Here is a 19,811-nt window from a genome sequence, read left to right as displayed (position 1 = left end):
GATAAGCCTATTCAGGCCCCACTGCTGGTAACTCACTATCCCGAAGCCTCGGTTTGGGAGCCTGTAAAAGAGCCACTGAACATGGGTTGGCCCCTCGCCAACAGCGTAACCCTAGCACCGAAGACTTCCAAGGATAAAGTATTAAAAGATGTGTTCTTGGGTTATGCCTTGACCAAGGTTTGAAATCTCTGAATCCAGAGTTTATCCTTAAGACCTGAGTAACATTCTTTATTTTCAAGCGTGTGTTCTATTATTCCAGTAGGAAAAGAAAGAAGAGATTTTATTTTATATTGGGCTCAGTGTGGAGTTACAATTCCTAGCTAGACCACACGAGGTGGCATTGCTTCAGAAGCGACTCTAAGAGGTTTTGTCCCGTTCATAGCTTCTGTTTAATTGAATCCAACGTGGCTTGCTTTTTTCCAACTTATTGGCAGTAAGGTTGGCATGGTTGTAGTTTGAACAAGGATAATAAAGAAACATGAAAAGGAAGATGTCTCAAAGATATATCATTCTTTAAGTGGCCAGAGACAGTCAATTTGAAGTGACGCAGGAAGTTGTCAGTAAATGCTGTAACTTTTTCTGGGTGGTTGAGAGCAAGGTGTGATGCCATCAATAGGTGGAGCTGCTCATGTTTTTCAATTATTTGTTTTTGTCCAGGCTGTGGATTTAACGTGACTAACAGTAACCCTACCATATGCATCAACGATCTCATCCTAGAATACAACAGGCAACACGGGGCAGACCTGAAGCCCTTAAGAACTGATTTCCTCATCGCCAGGACTGTGACCGTGCTGGAGAAACTCATCGACACATTTCAGGACAAAGGGCCCAATGGCATTCTTCCCCTTTATTATAAATATTGGGTACACAGGTCAGTGTTGGCTCATCTTCATTCTTTTAAAATTCCTTATTAAGTAAATAGTTCAGTATCTTAAACCGAGAAACTAAGCACTGGTCTAGAGCATGGCTATTTACCTTTCTGATGGAGAAACCTGGTGGACCGCACCTTGAGCGAGTTAGCATCACCAGTAACAGGAGGGACTGGCACGCCGTGCCTCCTGGTGGGATGCAGTGGGGAGGACCCAACATCCCCAGAGAGTTTCCTGCCCAGCGTGTTTAAGCTGAATCTAATGTAAGGAAATAGACAATGTAAATCATAGAACATTCTAGATAATAGTGGTTTTCAGAGTGAGATCCCCAGGTGGCAGCAGCAGCCTCACTTAGGAACTTATTAGAAAAGCAGATTCTTTTTTTTTTTTAAAGATTGGCATCTGAACTAACAACTGTTGCCAATCTTCCTTGTCTTTTTTTCTGCTTTTTCTCCCCAAATCCCCCCAGTACATAGTTGTATATTTTAGTTGCAGGTCCTTCTAGTTGTGGCATGTGGGATGCCGCCCCAGCATGGCCTGATGAGTGGTGCCACGTCCACGCTCAGGATGTGAACCGGTGAAACCCTGGGCTGCCAAAGCGGAGCACACAACTTAACCACTCGGCCACAGGGCTGGCCCCAGAAAAGCAGATTCTTGAGGCCCACCCTGGACCTCCTAACCCGAAAACTCTGAGGCTGGGGCCCAGCGTCTATGTTTTAACAAATGCTCCTGGGTATTCTCCGGCACGGAAAGTTTGAGAAGCAGTGATGTACAGAAGAGGCCTCCACCGTTCAAAATGTCTCAAAAAACAAAAAATAAAAAGAAGTGGGAGAATCTTTACTCTCTTGTTTGACCTTAAAGAAGACATAAGAGGCATGACAGTTAAATGCAGTGTGTGATTCATAATTAGCTCTTGGATGGGAGGGAGCGGCCACAAAGGCTCTTTATGGGGCAGTGGGGGAATTTGAACATGGACTGTGTATTAGATAAGGTATTGTATCGAGATTAGATTTCTTGAGGGTGCTAATGGTATTCTGGTTTTGTAGGAGATTGTTTTTATTCTTAAGAGATACATACTGAAATATTTAACTATGAAGTGTCCTGATGCCTGCAACTTATTTTTAAATGTCAGCAAAAAAAGCACGGAAGTGTGTGTGTGTGTGTGTGTGTGTGTGTGTGAAGAGAGAAAGCAAACATGGAAAATGCTATCAGTTGGTGTGAATATAAGTGAAGGGAATCTAAGGTTCGTTGTACTATTTTTTCCAACTTTTCTGTAGGTTTGAAATTCTTCAAAGTAAATATTTGGGGAGGGGGACTTCTGTACTTTAAAAATTGTCGACAAGGATCTAACTCAACAAGCACAGTTGGAAAATATTCAAAAGAAGTAGTCTTAGAATGAGTTTAACTTATAGTTGATACCACCCAAGTTTGTTTTATAAAATAAAGCTTATCTTTTCAACTCAGCTTCTTTTTCCCCCAGTCTCAGCTGAAAAACCTAGAGAGTTGTACAGGTTTCTTAAAAGTGCTAGAAGATGAGGAAGTGGTCAAGTCGCCATCCCAGAGGAGCACAATTAGGAGGAGTGACGTCATTTATAAGAGAAGAAATTCCTGACTCCCTGTTGGACTTTGCATCATCCCAGTTATTCTAGTAGTTACCAGAGCCATTCATGTGGGAGCAGTGCCAGTCAGAGCAGTTTACCCATATCTAGCCGAGCCCCCTCCCTCACCATCCCCAAATCCCTTTGCATAATGGGTAATTGCTTAACTAATCATCTCGGGCCACTGCATTCCATTTCTCAGTGACTATGCTCTTCTTTATTTTCAGTGCTCAGCAAGTCCGGCTCGGAAGCTCCGAGGGGCCAACGGTGTCGATAGTCGGCCTAGATGATTCTGGGTTCCTTATGGTTCACCAGGAGGGTGGCGAGGTGGTGACCGTGCATCCGGATGGCAACTCCTTTGACATGCTGAGAAACCTCATCATCCCTAAACAGCGGTAGTCCCCGTCTCCAGGAAGACAGAGAGACAGAGACAGCCCCGGGCCTGCCGTCCTTGCTCACTGGGCCTGCTGCTTGGGCTGGGCTGCGGGAGAGAGGGCAGAGAGGGCAGCAGCTGAGATGAGCCGGGGGTGACGGAAGTGCAGAACCCCCAGAGAAGCATTCCAGTTGAATTTCTGCAGCCCGTGGATTTGGAAAACTAATTTAGAGTTGCAGGCAAATTTTTTCTCCCTCCAATTAATCTGTTTAATTCTTTAATTTTGTTCTGTCTGCTATCATTTTATTTGAAGATGTTCTGGAGTAGAGGGTTGACAAGTGGAAGATTTAGTTCAGGTAAAGCCCCACCATAGGTGTGAAATTGTTCTCTCCCTTGAGCTTCGATGTGTGTTTCTTGGCCGAAAAAAAAAAAAAAAAAAAAAAAAGGTTTATACATGGAAACAGAATGGAATAATGCAAATGTTTTCCCAGTAGTGAAGACCTTTATCCCTAGACTATTAAAAGATAAATCAAAAAAAGCTCTCTAGCCTAGGCTAGTGGTGAATTAGAGGTATGGTAACACTGTTTATAAGCATCCAGGGAGGTGTTTTCCTACAGGAACATACATCATCACTTAGTCATTTTATTTATTTTTTTGTTAACAAAGAAAAGAGAAGGTAGAGTTCCGAAGAGTTCCTCTCGGCTTCGTGGTTTGGGGTCCAATAACAGCGTCTGAATGCCTACAGAGATGCGTCTAGCTGGTACGGTTGCAATGATCTTGTCCAGGAAATCAGTTCATTACTTTGACGTTAATTTACGAGCTCTCCTTTCATAAGTTTAAATTTACTGCCTACTCTGAAGTGATGAGATCAAGTTCAAGATCCTTAAAGCGTTGATTAGGCATTGCCTGGATGTGGGGGTGGGTGGTTTGGCTCTAACAGCTGGAGATGAAGTCTCGCTCTCATACCGCATGCAAGGGAGGATTTAGAGCTTTTAAGCCAGTTTCAGGCTCGCTTTGAAATGGGGAGCGTTCCTGCCAGACTGTGCAGTACACAGAATGTAGAAGTATGTGGCATTTTATTCGTAAGTCTTAATTTTTTTGCCCCTTTTTCCTATATTGCCAAGAGAGAAAATGTTACTGATACTGAATGCCATCATTTAGGAGGGAGGATGTGTGTGTGTGTGTGAAGCTTTAAAAGATGTTCAGACTCTGATGCCCTAAGTTTCTCCATGGAAGAACAAAAGAAAGGAAGCCTTTTGATACGCACTTGCTATTTCCAGATGGACTCCACGCTTTTTCCATGTAACTCCTATCTGTGTTGAACTTCTGAATCATACACATTACTTTTCAGCCTTAAAAGGCCCATTTTTGTCCACTTTTCTCTCTTCCTGCCAGTCCCAACTGAAATTAGTGGAAAGAAAACTTGATGGAACTCTCAGCTTTAAACAAAATCCCCTCATTGTACACCAGCACCATCTTTATCCAGTTCTTACCCAGTCAGGCTAATTCCAGAAACTTGTGGTTTTCAGTATAAAATCTGTCTACCTTTAGCCAGGCACAGGCAGCCCCATAGGAAGGAAAAAAATAACATGTTTAGTTAAGTACACCAACCCAATATGTGTTTTTTGGAAGTGTAACTTTAAAAGAAGTTCAAAAGTAATTTTTGCAAATAAGGCTTCAATTAGAATTATTTTTCTAAAAAAGGAAAAAAAAAATCACTCTCCTAAATGCCCAAATCTTCCTGTGGAATTAGTGACAAGTTTAAATAAAAGTCCACACCACCCCAAAATTACAAAATGGACTCACCCTTGAGAGGGCATCTGCAAAATATCATCGAGAAGAAAGATCTCCAGGCTAATGTTGCAAGTTTCATTTCTCAAACTTTGTAATATAAGGCAAGTCATCTCTCAGAGCTGCCATCAAGACTTTTTGAATTTCTTTGGGGGGTTATTTAATGAAAAACATGTTTTGTTTTAAGCTGAAGTTCTATTCTAGACAGTTCTGCTTTGGGGAAAAAAATGTTATCATTTAATTTCCTTTCTGTAAATTAAAACTAATGACGTGTGGCCACGTCAAAGCAGATGGAGATGTTCGGGGCAGATTGCTTTGCCTCTGTGCTTTTAAGACCGTTCTTGTGCCGACATCCACTTGTCTTAAGGGAGATAGAACGGACTTGAAGCAGATGCCGCATTTTTCATAAACCTGATTTTACCAAAGACTTTTGAAATTCTGCTTCATATAGAGCAGCTGAATAAAGGCATTTTACTTACAGCTGTTAGCATTAGGGAAACCGATACACTCATCCATTTGGGGCGTTTCTGTACCCGGCAATCTACGATCTCAAGGAACTTTAAAGTCTTAACAGAAAATCTTGCATTTTCTTCTTAATCTTTAAAACACAGCAACGAAACTAACCTAAGCACAGGACTGGCATGTGCTTCTAGGACGCTGAATTATCCCCCAGTTTAGAGGCTGTGCATTGAGCATCTCCCAGGTTATATAAAAGGCAAGACATCCTCCCTTCTGGCTTATAGCAGATTTCAGAGGAACTCTTGGAGAAAGGCCCCTAAAACAGGACAGCAGCAGCTGGGCTTCCTTGTCTCCCGACCAGAGCAGTGCTCCTTGGCACTGGGAATCCTGGCTGCGTTCTCAGGGTGTGGGCAAAGTAGGATTTGTGTTCGGTGTCAGTCGGTGGGTTCGCTGATGCAGCATGCTGACTTTGCCTGCTGTGGGAGCGAGTGGCCAGATGAGCGGGGGGTGCACAGGCCCAGGTGGGGGAAGCCCGTAGCCTCCAACTCCCCACCCCCCACATACACACGGGGACACGGGGAGGCCTACTTAGTCACCCCCCACCCTAGTCTGGGAGCAAGAGAGAAGCCAGCCTCACCCAACACTTTCAGAATGCAAAAAGGAGGCATCTGAGGCTTATTCTCTAGATTTGTTTGCTTTGAACCGGCAGAAAACTGAGCATCCTTATTCCTGGGTAATTACTATGCATATTTGAAATAAAAGAAAGTGTAAACCTTTGCATTTTTAGCTTTTCAAAGATTCATCTCTGAAAAGGAATTACTTTAAACCAATGCCTATAAAAAGCAAGTCTACCAAAATAAACTTTGACTTTCTATATAGTTTGGGCTTGTTCTTATTTTTACCACAAATTTCATTTTTAAAAATAAGCAAGTACTTTTGGTTACAGTATTTTTATTCATATTTAAACATTTTTACAAAATAAATAGTTTTACATAGTAAGGAATATGTATGTATTTCTAAGTATTAAGAAACCGGGTGCTTTTTTCCTTTCTTTTTTGATGTATTTTTGACAAATGTATTATGCATCATACAAAAGAGAAATCTTATTGCTCCAAAGAATGAAAGTCAGCAAAACCCAAAAGTATAAGCCTTTTAAACTGAAGTGAGAAAAAAATTAAATCATAATTTAATGTGTTTTTAGACTTGAAAATAAATTTAACGTAATAACAAGTTTAACATAGGAACAGATTTTGTTCTTGTAAAACTTTTCTTATTCTTTTGTGAACACTGCTTGACTTTCGTCTCAACAGTTTTCTCCCCAAGATTTTAACCTGAGATCTCATACTTAAGTTTAGGAACTGCTTGAATAATGCATTTTAGATAACGCAAGCGCTACAATTCACTAAAAGTTTAAGCTACTGTAATTTTCTGGTGTCTGTTTGAAGATGTTTTTATTCCATTTTATCCATAGCAGCCCCCACAGTCTACCTTAACTGTCTTACAGTTAGAACAAATTACAACTTTGGGTGGACTTTATACAGGAGTCATTGACGGGATAAAGCTCTCCCACCCTTAGGGTTAGGGTCCGAGGGAGGAAGGCGTGGCCCATCGGACTTTAAAAGGACAAGGAGGTGGGGGGTGAGCAGCCCTTCACACCCTGTTCACTTCTCTACAAAGGTATGAATGGAATCGCCTTTCTAGAAAGGGCTTCCATGAACATAAAGGAATTCCTTTCCCTGGGAGGCCATGGAGGGCCGAGCCAGTCTTGAACTGGGCTTATTTCTCAAATCCATTTGATCTGGCGTTTTTGTCAACATGTTAGGACTCACTGAGATTTTTCTTTTTCTTCTTTTTTTGTGAAAGGGAGGCATATTTATTAAAATGCTTCCTCTTCCCCTGCCAGAGCCTCACAGAAGTCAAGAAACGATATCCCCAGCTTAAATGTGCAGACTCTTAAAGAGGGAGGTAACAATATTAGGTTGCCATAGAAACTGCTGTTAACTTTGCATTGAGCTGCTGGCCGCCTGGAAGCCGGCTCGTGTAGGAATCTGCCTTCCTGTTCTAGGCTATGAAAACCGTGATGTGTGTTTAGACAATGAAGTTTTCTCTAGTACACGTTTTATTTTTCAAGTACATACACACTCATGTTAAGCTTATTTACGCTATCATTTGTAAATGTATAAACCATCTGGGGCCAGCCAGGTAGCATAGTGGTTAAGTTCGTGCACTCCACTACTCTGCTTTGGCAGCCCAGGATCCACAGGTTTGGATCCCGGGCAAGGACCTACACAGCACTCATCAAGCCATGCTGTGGCAGCATCCCACATACAAAATAGAGGAAGACTGGCACAGATGCTAGCTCAGGGACAATCTTCCTCACCAAAAAAAATAGATACATAACGGTTTTATTCAGAGTAACCTTTGATCTTAAACTGCTCCGAAAGGCTTCAAGATTTGTATTTACTAAATATAGCCCCCAATGGTTAATAACAAGGTAGACAGAAAAGCATACTGCAGTTCTTTATTGAAAAATGTCAGGTGATATCGCCTGCTCCTCAAACTTGCACTTTCCAGGAATCATGGTTTAACTACGAGACTCGTGAGCATAAAAAATAATACCCCAGGCTTATTTTGTGTATGCACACACTCAAAGAGCTCCTAATGAGGTACAGGAAAGTGCAGGATAGAGTGTATACATCCGACGCTTATGACCCAGCCCTTTCACTGCACAACGCATGTTCCTTAATTTGCAAATTGTACCATAAGGGAACCGACACCATGTGAGGGAGTGGGGCAGGTCCTCATATGACACCGGGTGGGCAACAAATCATTTCACATTTTGAGAACGGTCGATGTAAGTGCACTTTGAGTCTAGAACGATGAATTAAAGACATTTCTGAAAAGCCTTTCTGCTCAGAAAGGTGGAGTTCCTAAAAGTAAACCATTTTTGAAAAAGCGGCAAAATGATGGTGTGTTTATAGTGTGGAGCAAATTGAAAGATGGCAGTTTGATGCACTGATCCGCTTCAGAGTTTCAGAGCCATGAGAGGATTTTGAAATGGTGAAATCTTGAGGCAAAAATATAAAAATCAAACAAAAATCAATGGAAGTTTATTTTTAAAACACTGCTGGCGCTTTATAAAAGGATTTGTTTACCTGTTACACATGACACATTCATATGGAGTTTTCTTGCTATGTATAAAATGCAGAAAATGCTGAAGAAAATGTACACATCATTTTCATTACATCCCTTTAGCAGGTTTTCCTCACGAGGCGCAGTCCATTGACAATTTTCCATATTGCACATGCAATTTAACTAACTTTATTAGCACTACTTGCAAACACGAGCCTAGGGAATTAGGGGTCTGTGTGGGCCAGGGGAATTTTGTAATCACTTGACCCGGGTAGCCAATCGCCTTGGGCACCTAACTCATCCACATGTCATTTTCATAAAATATCTGGCGCTCTCTATATATTTTTTGCATTTAATGCCTATTCAATATATTCCGAAGGTGCCGTTCTTGGTGTTATCAAGAGTTCATAGGCTAGGACGAAGTATGCGCTTGTACGTGTACTTGTGAAACAACCATGTTCCCCTTGGTCTTCAGCTTGTTTTTTGTATTGAAGAAAGGGTTAAATTAAAACAACTTTTAATGAGACTCATGAACGTCTTTTAAAGACAGCGGGAGTTGTATTCGCTGGACTTAACTCATCAGGATCTGCCTTGACTTCAGAATCTAAAAGGGCGCTCCATCCAGGAGGTCTGCCGCCCGCCTGGCATGTCTGACTTTATCCGGGTGGGGTTTCCTCCTTAAAGCGGAGGATACTCGTGGAGTGGAAACCCCTTCGGTCCCCCAGTGGGACCGTGACAGCATCGGGGACAAGGCAAGAGGCGCGAGTCTGATTTCAAAATGAGGAAACCAAGTCCCCCCAGAGACGGGGCAGTTTGAGGTCACACGTGGGAAGCGGGGGACGCCCAGCTCTGCCCGTTCAGAACCCCGGCCCTCGGAGCACAAAGGTCTGGCGGTCGCGTCTCCCAGCGTCGCCGTGCCAGCCCTCTCCAGCGGCGTTCATGGGCGCTACGGTACAAATCTAAAAGGCGGCTTCGGAGTCCTATTAAAATAGTTGTCTCTGTATAAATTAATTTAAACCGTGCATATACAGCGCGCCCCTCTGCAGTCGGCTGGACTTGGGGAAACAGGAGCCCCAGAGGCCTGGCCTGTGGCTTCCCCCTGCGGGCAGCCCCGCGCGCGGCGGGACGCCCCGGGCCCCCGCGGCCGGCGCCGGCGTCACCTGCCGTTGGTGATGATGACCGAGGCGCCCAGGTAGTGCGGCAGGGGCGCGCCGGGCGGGGCGGCGGGGCCGGGGGGCCGGGGCCGCAGCGCGCCGGCCGCCGCCTCGGGGCCGCGGGGGCCGCCGGCGAGGGCGGGCGCGCCGGGAGCAGCGCCCCCGAGCGGCGCGCGCCGGGCCAGCACGCGGTGGTAGTTGAGCAGCACGAAGGGCAGCTGCGCCGGCGCGCCCGGGGGCTCGGGGGCCGGCGGCGCGCAGCACTCGGGCGCCGCGCGGGCCAGCGCCAGCCGCGCCCCGTCCCGGGCGGCCGGCCGGGCGGCCTTGGCCGGGCCCAGCGCGGGCTCCTCGCGGTAGTGGCCGCAGCTCGGGAAGCTCGGCGGCGGCGGCGGTGGCGGCGGCGGTGGCGGCGCGGTGTCCTCACCGAACCTGCGCGCGGCGGCGGCGGCGGGCGCTGCGGGGACAGGCGACACGTTAGACGCCCGCGCGCGGGGAAGGAAAGAGACACGCCCAATGCCACACCAACCCGGGGGGCCCGGGCGCCGCCACCATCACCACCCCTCGGTGCCCCGCCACCCGCGCCGCCCACGCGCTCCACCCACGAAGCCGCCATCGCCCCGTCCCCTCGTGCGTCCCAGGCCCGCGCTGTCCGGTGGCAAGATGAAGTTTGGAATGGTCTAGTAGCCGCATTAAAGAGCGAGGAGGAGCAGGTGGAAGTGAGGTTAACAGTACACTTCATTTAATGCACCATATCCAAAATATTATTTCACTGTCTAATCAGTATTTTAAAATTGAGGTATTTTATTGTTTCTGTCTTTGAAATGCAGTGCAGGCACTTAGAGGACATCTCATTGCACTAGCCACATTTCAACGCTCCATAGCCACACCTGGCTAGTGGCTACCATATTGGTCTAGAGGCTTCCACGGGCCTAGTGTTTACGTGGCCCCAGTCTGCCCTGACCTTTTTTGCTTATCCCTCAGTGGGGAGGGTGGAGTATAATCACTCTGCCCTTTAGTATTGTCATAATTAAAGCAATAACCACCCTCCCTAATGAGATGCCTGCAATCGATTAGCTCCTTATGTTTTTTACCTTAAGACCTTTAATACCAGAAAGACTAAGAAGTTGATCACAAATTGCCCCAAATTAGCACCTTTAGTCCCTTTTTTACCAAGTGTGTGACAAATGAGGTGGTTATTAACCTCTTTCACTTTCAAAATAATAATTTAAAAACATCAAATATGGTGTGTTCTATCATTGGCCGACTTCCACACACAGAGAAAAATAAGTCCTTCAAGTCAATCTCAAGTGGATGATATTTTCAGCTTTCTCAAAACCCTTGGCTTTGTCTTTCTTGCCTTGGCTGTTGGGGGAGATCCCTTCCTGGGTTATTTGAGGGACCCACTGGCCTGACTGGTATTGGGGATCCTAATCTGAGGAACCAGTGGCTGCTGGGCCATGTCCAGGCCAAAGGGCAGGGCTGCAGTGCCCCAGCCTCTGGTCTGTTCTTTTCTTAAGTTAGCTGCTTCTGAGAAACACGGCCTGGATCTCCAAGAGGGTTAGATCGCTCCCGTGCTCTAGTCCTCTGCTCGTATTCGGAGACGAAATGTATCTCACAGCTTCGTGAAGCCTGGGGCACAGCACACAGCGAGAGAGTCCCAAAGCAGCGTGAGGAGGCACAGAGCCCTACTCCCTCCAAAGAGAGACAGAAAGCTAGAGGTGGGAGCGGGGGCTCCAGGCAGCCCACCTCTTCAAGCGGGTGATTCCCTTCTGGGGCATGGAACATTTACCTGGCACTTAGTGGCCCCACAGGACATCTGCACCATCTTGGTCTACACTCCGAGCAGGAGTTAGGTCTGGGTGAAACAGGAGTACACCTCTCACAGCTAACCCTCAACCCCCACCTTCTACCCTCTGCCTGCGGTTGGCCCAGTGAGCAAACAGGAGTCTGTCTGGGCCTGGGGCAGCTGGTGGCACCTCCACAGAGGACCTTTGCTTGCACGCCACCAGGAGGAGCTGGCTGGAAAGCCATTCCTGTCTCTCTGTTGTTGAACTAGCATGTGCTGGGCAGGCACCTACTATGTGCCAAGCCCTGGGATAGGCATATCCCCCCGCTTATGACGACCTTTTACAGATGAAGAAACTGAGTCCTGGGGGCGGTTTATGTTATTTGCCCTGGGTTGGTGAGTGGCACTTCTGTCCCTGAGCCCATGAATTTCCACCACTGTTTTCCCCAGTCTGAAAACTGGCATGGGAAGAAAATATAGTATATGAATATGAGAATACATTCATATTCATTTTGTGTGGGGTGGAAAGTAATCTTGTAAAATAAATGCAACTGGGGCATTCTCGGTTCACGGGAGCTGGTTCTGAAAACCACTTTGTCTCCCTTTTGGGGAGCAAGCAGGCCAGGATTTTTATGGAGGGTGGTGAACACGGTTTCCTCTGCCCTTTACACGGTCACTAGTGCCCACAAGGCGCACGGACTCGGTCAGCTAGCTTTAATCAGCACTCGCACTGAGAGCAGGAAAGTGTAGCAATTCCTACTTAGAAGCAGAAAAAGGAAAAGTCTGCCCAAAGTGTAAGGATCCTTTTTCCATCTGCCACCCACCGCCGCCACGGCCGCTGTTCACAGTCCTGTCCCCTCCCCCCGTGCAAACATGACCCACCTTCGTAGTTTGGCATGAGGCTGTGCCGAGCAGTGTTCACCGGCGGCTCAGAAAGACTTTTAGCTGGAGACGGGCTGCTAGGCACTAGGGGGTTGGCATAATGCCATTGGCATTCGCCGCTGGGTGGTAGCGTGCTCAGGAAAAAGCGTGCCACCTCACACGGGGATCCTTGGGGCTGCCCGAATTTGGCCGGCAGCATCGGCTTTTTGCTGCTGAAGACGTGAGAGTCTAGAGGGAAGTGTCCATAATGGTAGGAGAAGGGCAGGCTGTAGGATGGAGCGTACAGAAGGTCGCTGCCTTCTGAATGGAGCTGCTGTTCTGGGGGAGCCGGAGCGCTCGCCGGGGGGCTGGCTCTCCAGTTTCCGAGCTGGCCGCATTCCAGTTTGTCCATTTGGAATGAGCTGTATTGCTGCATGGCGGAGAAGACGGATGAAGGGGCCGGTGGTAAACTGCCCTCCAGCCTCACAAGAACCAATCCTAGAGTGCCCAACCCCATCCCAGGGCTGGACCCACCCTGGCCACCACGCCGAGGTCCCACTGGGGACAGGTGCATGGCAAACAGCACCCCAGTGACCCGCCCCCTGGATGGAACGAGAACTCTCTGCCCCCAGCTGACAACACATCAGATGCACGTAGCCACTTGCTATTTCTGAGAGGTTGCAAATTACTTTAAAAAAGAAAAAAAGAGGGAAGGTTTTCATTAAAAAAAAAATGCTATACAAACACAATGCACTGGTGTTCTGATCCACATTTACGGGGACTCTAGCCTTCCAATTAGTCTTCTTTTCCCTAAACCCGACTGGTCCACCCCAAGTTTGCTTTGCCCACTGTGCCCAGATGTCATGTGGGCGGCACGTCTCAGTGGGATTTTGCCTTGCTCCACAGGGAACCTTCCAGGCAGGGAGACCCCTGCTAGGCAATCAGAGGCTTGTCATTCCTTAAAGTGCCCGGGTGTCCCGACCCCCGGGACAGATGTCAGCCGCCCCCGCCCCTGCAGGCCACGTGTGTTACCTGTGGGGGGTAAGGGTTTGTTCTCAGCTTCGTCTTCATCTTCGTATTTTTGGGTTTAGCTAATTTCCTAGTTTCTTGTGAGGTAGACAAGGTGGTCCTCCAGGAGTCCTGGGACTTCGATGTGGACACCTGGTCCAGGGACAACTGCAGTTCCTTGTATTCAATGTCCCTGGGAAGCAAGAGTGGGACAAGTTACGTCCAGTGGCTGTGGGGGACGCCGGCTTTCCTGGCACCATCCCGTAAGCCGGGTCATTCGCAGAGCTCCGGTGTATCATTCATGGAGCTGGGATGTGAGGGAAGGACGTCTCACCCTCATAAAAGCCGCTCCACAGCCCCGGGGCTCGGCGACCCCAGGAAATGCTGAGTGCGGTTCATGCTATTTGGCAGGAATAGCGGGAGGCTGCGGGGGCCCTCTCCGATCCCATAAGGCCCCAAACACACTTCCTGGGGATACCCTGGACCACTAGGAAAGAAACACTATTGATCAGTGAGTATCTGTGGCCAGGCTGCTTCTCTATTTAGGACCCAAGGAGGCATGGGTGGGGTAACCTTTGAGGGCCAGGAGCCTGGCTCCCAGGGGCTCATTTCTGCCCTAAAAGGCCAGCTAGGCGTGGTCCTGTTCATGGGAGGGCAAGTCGCCCAAAGTACCAGCCCCCACCTGTTTGCTCAGGAAGAATCATTAAGGGGCTAAAATGCTTTCTCCCATACAGTTCTGTTAAAATCACTCCACTTCTAAAAACAAACAAAAACCAGGGACCTGGCAGTCATTCCACCAGTGAACTGACAGCCTAAATCTACCGCATTAGAACACACACGAGGACCCTGCAGGGTGGGGCTGCTGGAACTGCAAGGATCTCAAGTTCAGGGCCAGAGCTGGGTGCACGGGGGTTTAACATACAATAGCCACGGTGGCCGGAGGGTAATAGACGGTCCCAGGTAGACTTAGGTCCTGTTCCTTATCTTGGTCTTAAAAGTATTTGAGACTGAACTTGACCTTCTGGGGTTTTAAAGGGGCCAAATAGTTACCATCATTTGCAACAGGCTATATAGGAAGACAGGGAAAAAATGGGAGATAACCCCTGTCCCCAGTGGAGTACGCAGGGTGACCCAAATGTCTGTGGGCAGGGAGAGCACAAGTTTGCATTCCTGGTCGGGGCCATGCATGCTATTTCTGTCCTGCTCAAGATGAGGAGCAGGCCCCCCAGGGCCCTCTGCCCACCCACACCCCTCATCTGGGCTCTCTGATCCCTTCCTAAGTTACCCATGCCCCCCCAGCAGGGCTCCCTCCTCCGTGTTCCCACCGCAGCCTAGCACCTAGCCCTTAAGATGAGTACAGAAATAGTCTGGACCTTCCCAAACGACCAGATTGTTCAACTAAAAACAAAACAGGAGACAAATGAACAGTTCCAGAAAGAGAGAGAGAGAGATGGTGCTTATCCGGGCGATCTGATGAGGGACAGGGGAGAAGGAGAGAGCAAGGAGAGGAACAAATACGTCTGACTTACGTGAGGACATAATTGACACTCACGATGCAGTGGGGCCGGGACGAGCGGCTGTTGTGCACGACGGTGGCGTAGCTCTGCACCCACACCCAGCCGCCCAGCTTGGACAGCAGCCGGTAGTACTTGGTGGTGACCTGGCCCTTCACCAGCACTGCAAGCACAAGGTGACATGAATCCCGAGGCACAATTAGCAGGCTCCGCCTTTGGGCACGCTGCCCCCACTGATGACCTACAGCCCTGGTTGTGGACCTTTCTGGGGTCAAGGACACCTTGGAGAACTTCACAGAGTGGGTGGGCTTTCTCCGCAGGAAGGTGCCTGCTTGTGCGTAGTGCGTGCGCGCGCACACCTGCACGCACGCGCACGCAAGACTTTTGCCAAACGTGTCGAGGGCTGCACAGAGCAATCTCTCCCTCCTTGTTAAGAACTCTAATTTAATAGTCACTGCTTTCGTTGGGGGAAACAGCCGCCGAACAACGTTTGCACCTGGCACAGTGAGAAATTCAGATTTACTCTTTAAGTTTTCAAAACGCCACGATTATGTTATTATCCCTCAAACCCTTAGGCGGGGGAGGGGGCGAGGGGGAGGGACGGAATCGGGGCGGGGGGCGGGGTGGGGGTTGGTGTACTTATTTAAACAAAATAGTAAGTTAAGTGCAGTCAACTAAGCGTCAAATTGTTGCCGATATCTGCTGTTCCCCAGAACATGTGTGTATTCACAGTGAGCCTGTTTGTTACTCTATTGCCATTTATGTTTTCTTCTCATTAACCCAAGTTTTCTTTGGGCCCGTTAATTTCCTCTGTTGCTCCTGTAGGAAAAACCTCTGCTTAACTGTGTCGTTCCTGAAAATTAGGCTGATGGGCCCATCTTCTATGCATGGGTGCAGATTCTGGGCTGCCCAGCAGCTCATTTCCAGAGCCTCGGTGTGCACATAAACCAGCTGATACCCCCTCAGGGCCTGCGAGGGAGCAGAGGGGAGAGCTGGAGGGGAGGACAGTGCCAGCAGCTTGGGGTGGGCAGTAAAGAGAAGAAAGCCTGGGTTAAACTTCTCCAGGGAGGGAAGGCCGGCGAAAGTCTGAAAAGGCACCCCTGGCTGCCCAGGTTGCAGCTCCAGGACATTCCTGCTTCTCAAGGCAGGGCTGGCCCCAGGGCCCTAACCAGCAGGCGCCTGAGCAGGGATTTGCGGAGAAGGCCAAAGGGGCCAAGTCTGTGACTGCACCAGCTGGCACTGAAGGAAACCCCTGGAGGCTCACAGACAGAAATTCAGCTCTCCTCTTGTACCACTAGGCACAGCCTCCTCGCTCTCCACCCACACCCTCCCTGGGCTCTCCATGGCCTTTTGTGGCTTCTTTTCACATTGAGGTGGCTCTTTATCATCCACTTTAACAGCCTAGCAAAATATTCTAGTGCAGAAGAAAAACTGCTGCCAATATGATAAGGACTTATCGGCCTTAATATATAAAGAGTTCATACAGACTGATAAAAACACTAAGACTCTAAAAGTAATACAGGCAAAGACCGTGAACAAACAGTTCACCAAAGGACAAACATGAATGATTAACAAATGTTGACCTCATTTGTTTAACTCAAAGCTAGATACCATCCATCAAATCAGTAAATGTTAAAAAAGAAAGAAATATTGCATGATTGCATTTATGTGCAATGTCCAGAAGAGACACATCCGTAGAGACGGAAAGCAGATCAGTGGTTGCTTGGGGCTGGGAGTGCCTGCTAATGGGTACCAGGCTTCTTCGAGGGATGACGAAAAGGGTCTGGAATTAGATAAAGGCGACAGTTGCACAACATTGTAAATATACTACAAATAACTGAAAATGGTAGAAATGGTGAATTTTATCTCAAAGACATAATGACATGACAATGGGCGATGCTGGCTAATCTATGATGTGCTGATGGAAGTGTGAATTGGTGTGGTCCTTCTGGAAAGCAGTTGGAAGGTCGTACCCACTGACACACTGATTTCACTTCTAATAATTGATCCCCTGGGAATTTGAGTAATGCAAACAAAGACTCCTGTGGAAAGAGATTCATTGCAGTCCTGCCTCTAATCCAGGAAAAAAGGGAGGGGAGACTTCACTGTACACCAACAGGAAGGAGGGTAAATAAATTATGGAGTGCTATGCAACCGTTAAAACAATGATTGATAAGAATGTGTATCTGGGGAGTGTGTATGATATAATAGTAAACGAAGAAAAGACAAGATTCAGAACTGCAGAGAGTATAATCCTAATGAGGAAAAAGTATGCACACACATACACACATCTCCCCAACTAACTGTGTCATCTTGGACAAGCTCCTAACCCCCTGTGCCTCAGTTTCCCCATTTATAACAAGAAGATAATCATAGTCCCTACATCATCTGGTTGTTGTGAGGATTAGGTACCCCACGTGAAGATTTAGAACCGTGGCCGATGTGCGTAACGGGCCCAATGCATATTAGGTCTCATTATCAGACTGATACAGTGACAAATCATTTTTGTTTTCTTTTCTTGATTTTCTAAATTTCCAACAATGAGGAGGTATTAGTTTTATAATCAGAATGAAAAATTAGTTATTTTTTCCATGGGCACGCAGTTTGTATGGGGGTTGAGAAGTGGAAATGGAACAGATGTCAGGCCCTGTGCACACTGTATAGGAATGAAGCCAGGGATGAACCTGGCAGTCCTGCTGTGTAACAACCATCTCGCCCAGGTGGGGAGGCCAGTCTCTCTGGGACAGTGCAGAGAGCAGCTCCTTTCTGCCCTGGCTTAACATCTGCACCTCAGTGGACTCACTTGGCAGGAACAAGACCCAATGCTGAAGAGTGTAGACAAAGGCAGCAGGAAAGAGAAAGGCTTCACAATGCTTCTCCCTCAGCAGTTTGCCTTTTTAACAAAAAAAATACACCGTTTCTATTTCCAGTTCATTTTCGAATACATTGCCTCATTTTACCCTCACGACAACCGTGGGAGGTGGACCTCAGCAGGAAAGCTGGGCCAACAGATCTTGAGAGCTCAGCTGGGCCCCAAGCTCAGATGTTCTGACTCCTATTTCTCAGACTGGCCACTGTGGGAGGCGGGAGCAGGAGCCTCCAGAAGGTTCTCTGGGTGTAGGTGCATATGGGGGTGGGAGCGGGCCAACTTTTAAGGGAGACTCAATTAACCAATTTGCTTATGGCCCCAAAACAGATGGAATATGATCAAACTGAGGTCCCGACTGTGGATTTCCCAAGAATTCCTTCTTTCTTTAAGAGAAAGGCTGTTCACCTCTTCAGCTCGGAAATCTATTCCTAGCTGCGTCTGCAAAGCCCCTAGGAATAAGACCATATACTTTTCCGTTTTCTTATCTCGTACTTTATACTTCCTCTTATTGCTTATAACATTCCTGAAACCCATCTGTAATCATCTTAGAGCTGGCTACAGTGAAGCCCGTTTATTCCAGATATTTTATATTCAGACGCAGATGGCAGACGTTGTAGAGATTTGATTCTCTCTGACCCTCCCTGACTCTGCAATGATGAGGCTTAGATACAGAGACCAAACCAACAGAGACACAGAATTTCTTTTCTTTGCTTTCCTATGACCCATGGCAATAGTCAACGTATCAATCCAAGTTGAAATCCTAGACACTTAGTCACAACATTCTTCGTTTTGCTCCAGCTCCCCGTCCAGTCTGTCGTTCTTAATTAGCTGCCTGAAATGGTCTCAGGCCAGAGCGCTATAAAGGGAGGCTGTAGGTATGGTGGTGATGACGGGGGCGGGGAGGAGATGGCCCCTAAACCCTAAGCTCCTGAGCGCAGAGGTGCTGCCTCTTGCACCTTGATGCCACAGTATCTCCAACATCACGGCCTAAGATGGTTCTGAAATCAGAGTGACCCAGGCCTAGGTGCAAGATAGTGGGCACAGTTTTCCAAGCCTTGGGATGGAAATTCTAGTTCCATAAATACGCTATCTGGAAAAGTAGGTGGCCTTCCTGGTTCCTCTGGAATTCCTCCGGGACGCAAAGCCATGGCTAGGAGCCAGCCTTGGGGAGGAAAGTAAACCTTGGCTTCAAGCATCATTTCTATTTCTGTTTTGAATTTTAAGAGCTGAAAATGACACCAGAAATGTCTATCGTGGGTTGGATAGAGGTACCCAAAAAAGATCTGTTCCCTGTCCTAATCCTCAGAACCTGTGAATGTGACCACATTTGGGAAAAAGAGTCTTTGCGGATGTGATTAAGGATCTCAAGATGAGATCATCCTGGATGAGGGTGGGCCCTAAATCTAATAACAAGTGTCCCCATAAGAGACAGAAGAGAAGACACCCGCACACATATGGAGGGAGACAGGCAGAGACGGGAGGATGCAGCCCCAAACCAAGGAAGGCCAGCAGCCACTAGAAGCTGGAAGAGGCAAGGAATGGATTCTCCCCTGGAGCCCAGAGGGAGCCTGGCCCTGCCAACACCTTGGTTTTGGGCTTCTGGCCTCCAGAAGTGTGAGAGAATGAATTTCTGTTGTTTCAAGCCACCCAGTTCGTGGTATTTTGTTGCGGTGGCCACAGGACTAATGCACGCCCCATGGGAAAGAACGGTAAACGCAGTCCCTGTGCTCCTCTTGGCTCTTGTCTCCTCCGCCAGGTGGGGCCTCAAGGAAGTGCAGTTGGTGAGATTAGAGACAACTATGTGCCCCTCTGGGGAGTGGGCCTCCGCATGCTCGCACGTCCTCAGCACGGCCCCCACCTCATGCTCTGCACCTGCTCCCAGAAGCAGGTTGGTGCTAAGAAGGCATGGAAAGTGCTGGGAAAGAGAGAAGCACCTTAGGGAGGAATTTCCACAAGGGTCACATTGTGGAATGTCTCCAAAGGGACACTGACCATGGAAGATGGGCTCGGCCTGACCCATCAAGTCCCATTTGGCACAAAGCAGAAGAGGCAATCTACTCTTATAAATGTCCCAAACTGCTTCCAGGAGTCAGTGTGTAGATCGCACTGTGCTTTCCAGGATTATTTGCTGTGTCCTTGCTTCTGACTCCCCCTTAATGCACAGGCTCCCCACACCTCCGTCAGCAAGACGAAGCCACTTCTAGCTGCTTCTACCTCCAGACTCTGCTTGAAGGGCAGCATCTAAAAAGGGTCTGTGTCTGAATTAAACCCCATTGTCCATTTCCAGTCCAGAGGCAAGTGAGGCCGGCAGTGGAAGCAGCCCTTGTAATGTCAATTAAAACTCCTCATGATAGATTGGAAACTCCTTTCAAAGTTATCTTCTATCTCATGATCTTT

At 47.8% G+C, this 19,811-nt stretch overlaps 2 protein-coding genes across 8 annotated transcripts in view; one reads left to right on the top strand and one right to left on the bottom strand.

Moving 5' to 3' along the window:
• HLCS (holocarboxylase synthetase) overlaps nt 1-9,347 on the top strand; it is a 202,022-nt gene extending 192,675 nt beyond the window's left edge. For all 7 annotated transcript variants that reach the window (XM_070488848.1, XM_070488844.1, XM_070488845.1 and 4 more), the window contains exons 10-11: nt 658-871; nt 2,695-9,347. In XM_070488848.1, coding sequence (XP_070344949.1) covers nt 658-871; nt 2,695-2,866 — 386 coding nt within the window. In that variant the 3' untranslated portion in view covers nt 2,867-9,347. The remainder of the gene's footprint in view (nt 1-657; nt 872-2,694) is intronic.
• SIM2 (SIM bHLH transcription factor 2) overlaps nt 8,179-19,811 on the bottom strand; it is a 48,332-nt gene continuing 36,699 nt past the window's right edge. The window contains exons 8-11 of the mRNA XM_014841574.3: nt 14,561-14,708; nt 13,056-13,224; nt 12,045-12,453; nt 8,179-9,830 (exon numbers count right to left, since the gene is read on the bottom strand). Of these exons, the coding sequence (XP_014697060.3) occupies nt 9,379-9,830; nt 12,045-12,453; nt 13,056-13,224; nt 14,561-14,708 (1,178 nt within the window). The 3' untranslated portion in view covers nt 8,179-9,378. The remainder of the gene's footprint in view (nt 9,831-12,044; nt 12,454-13,055; nt 13,225-14,560; nt 14,709-19,811) is intronic.

The sequence above is a fragment of the Equus asinus genome, chromosome 18, assembly GCF_041296235.1.
Source record: "Equus asinus isolate D_3611 breed Donkey chromosome 18, EquAss-T2T_v2, whole genome shotgun sequence".
Lineage (NCBI taxonomy): Eukaryota > Metazoa > Chordata > Mammalia > Perissodactyla > Equidae > Equus > Equus asinus.
This window is presented reverse-complemented; position numbering and strand designations above follow the sequence as displayed.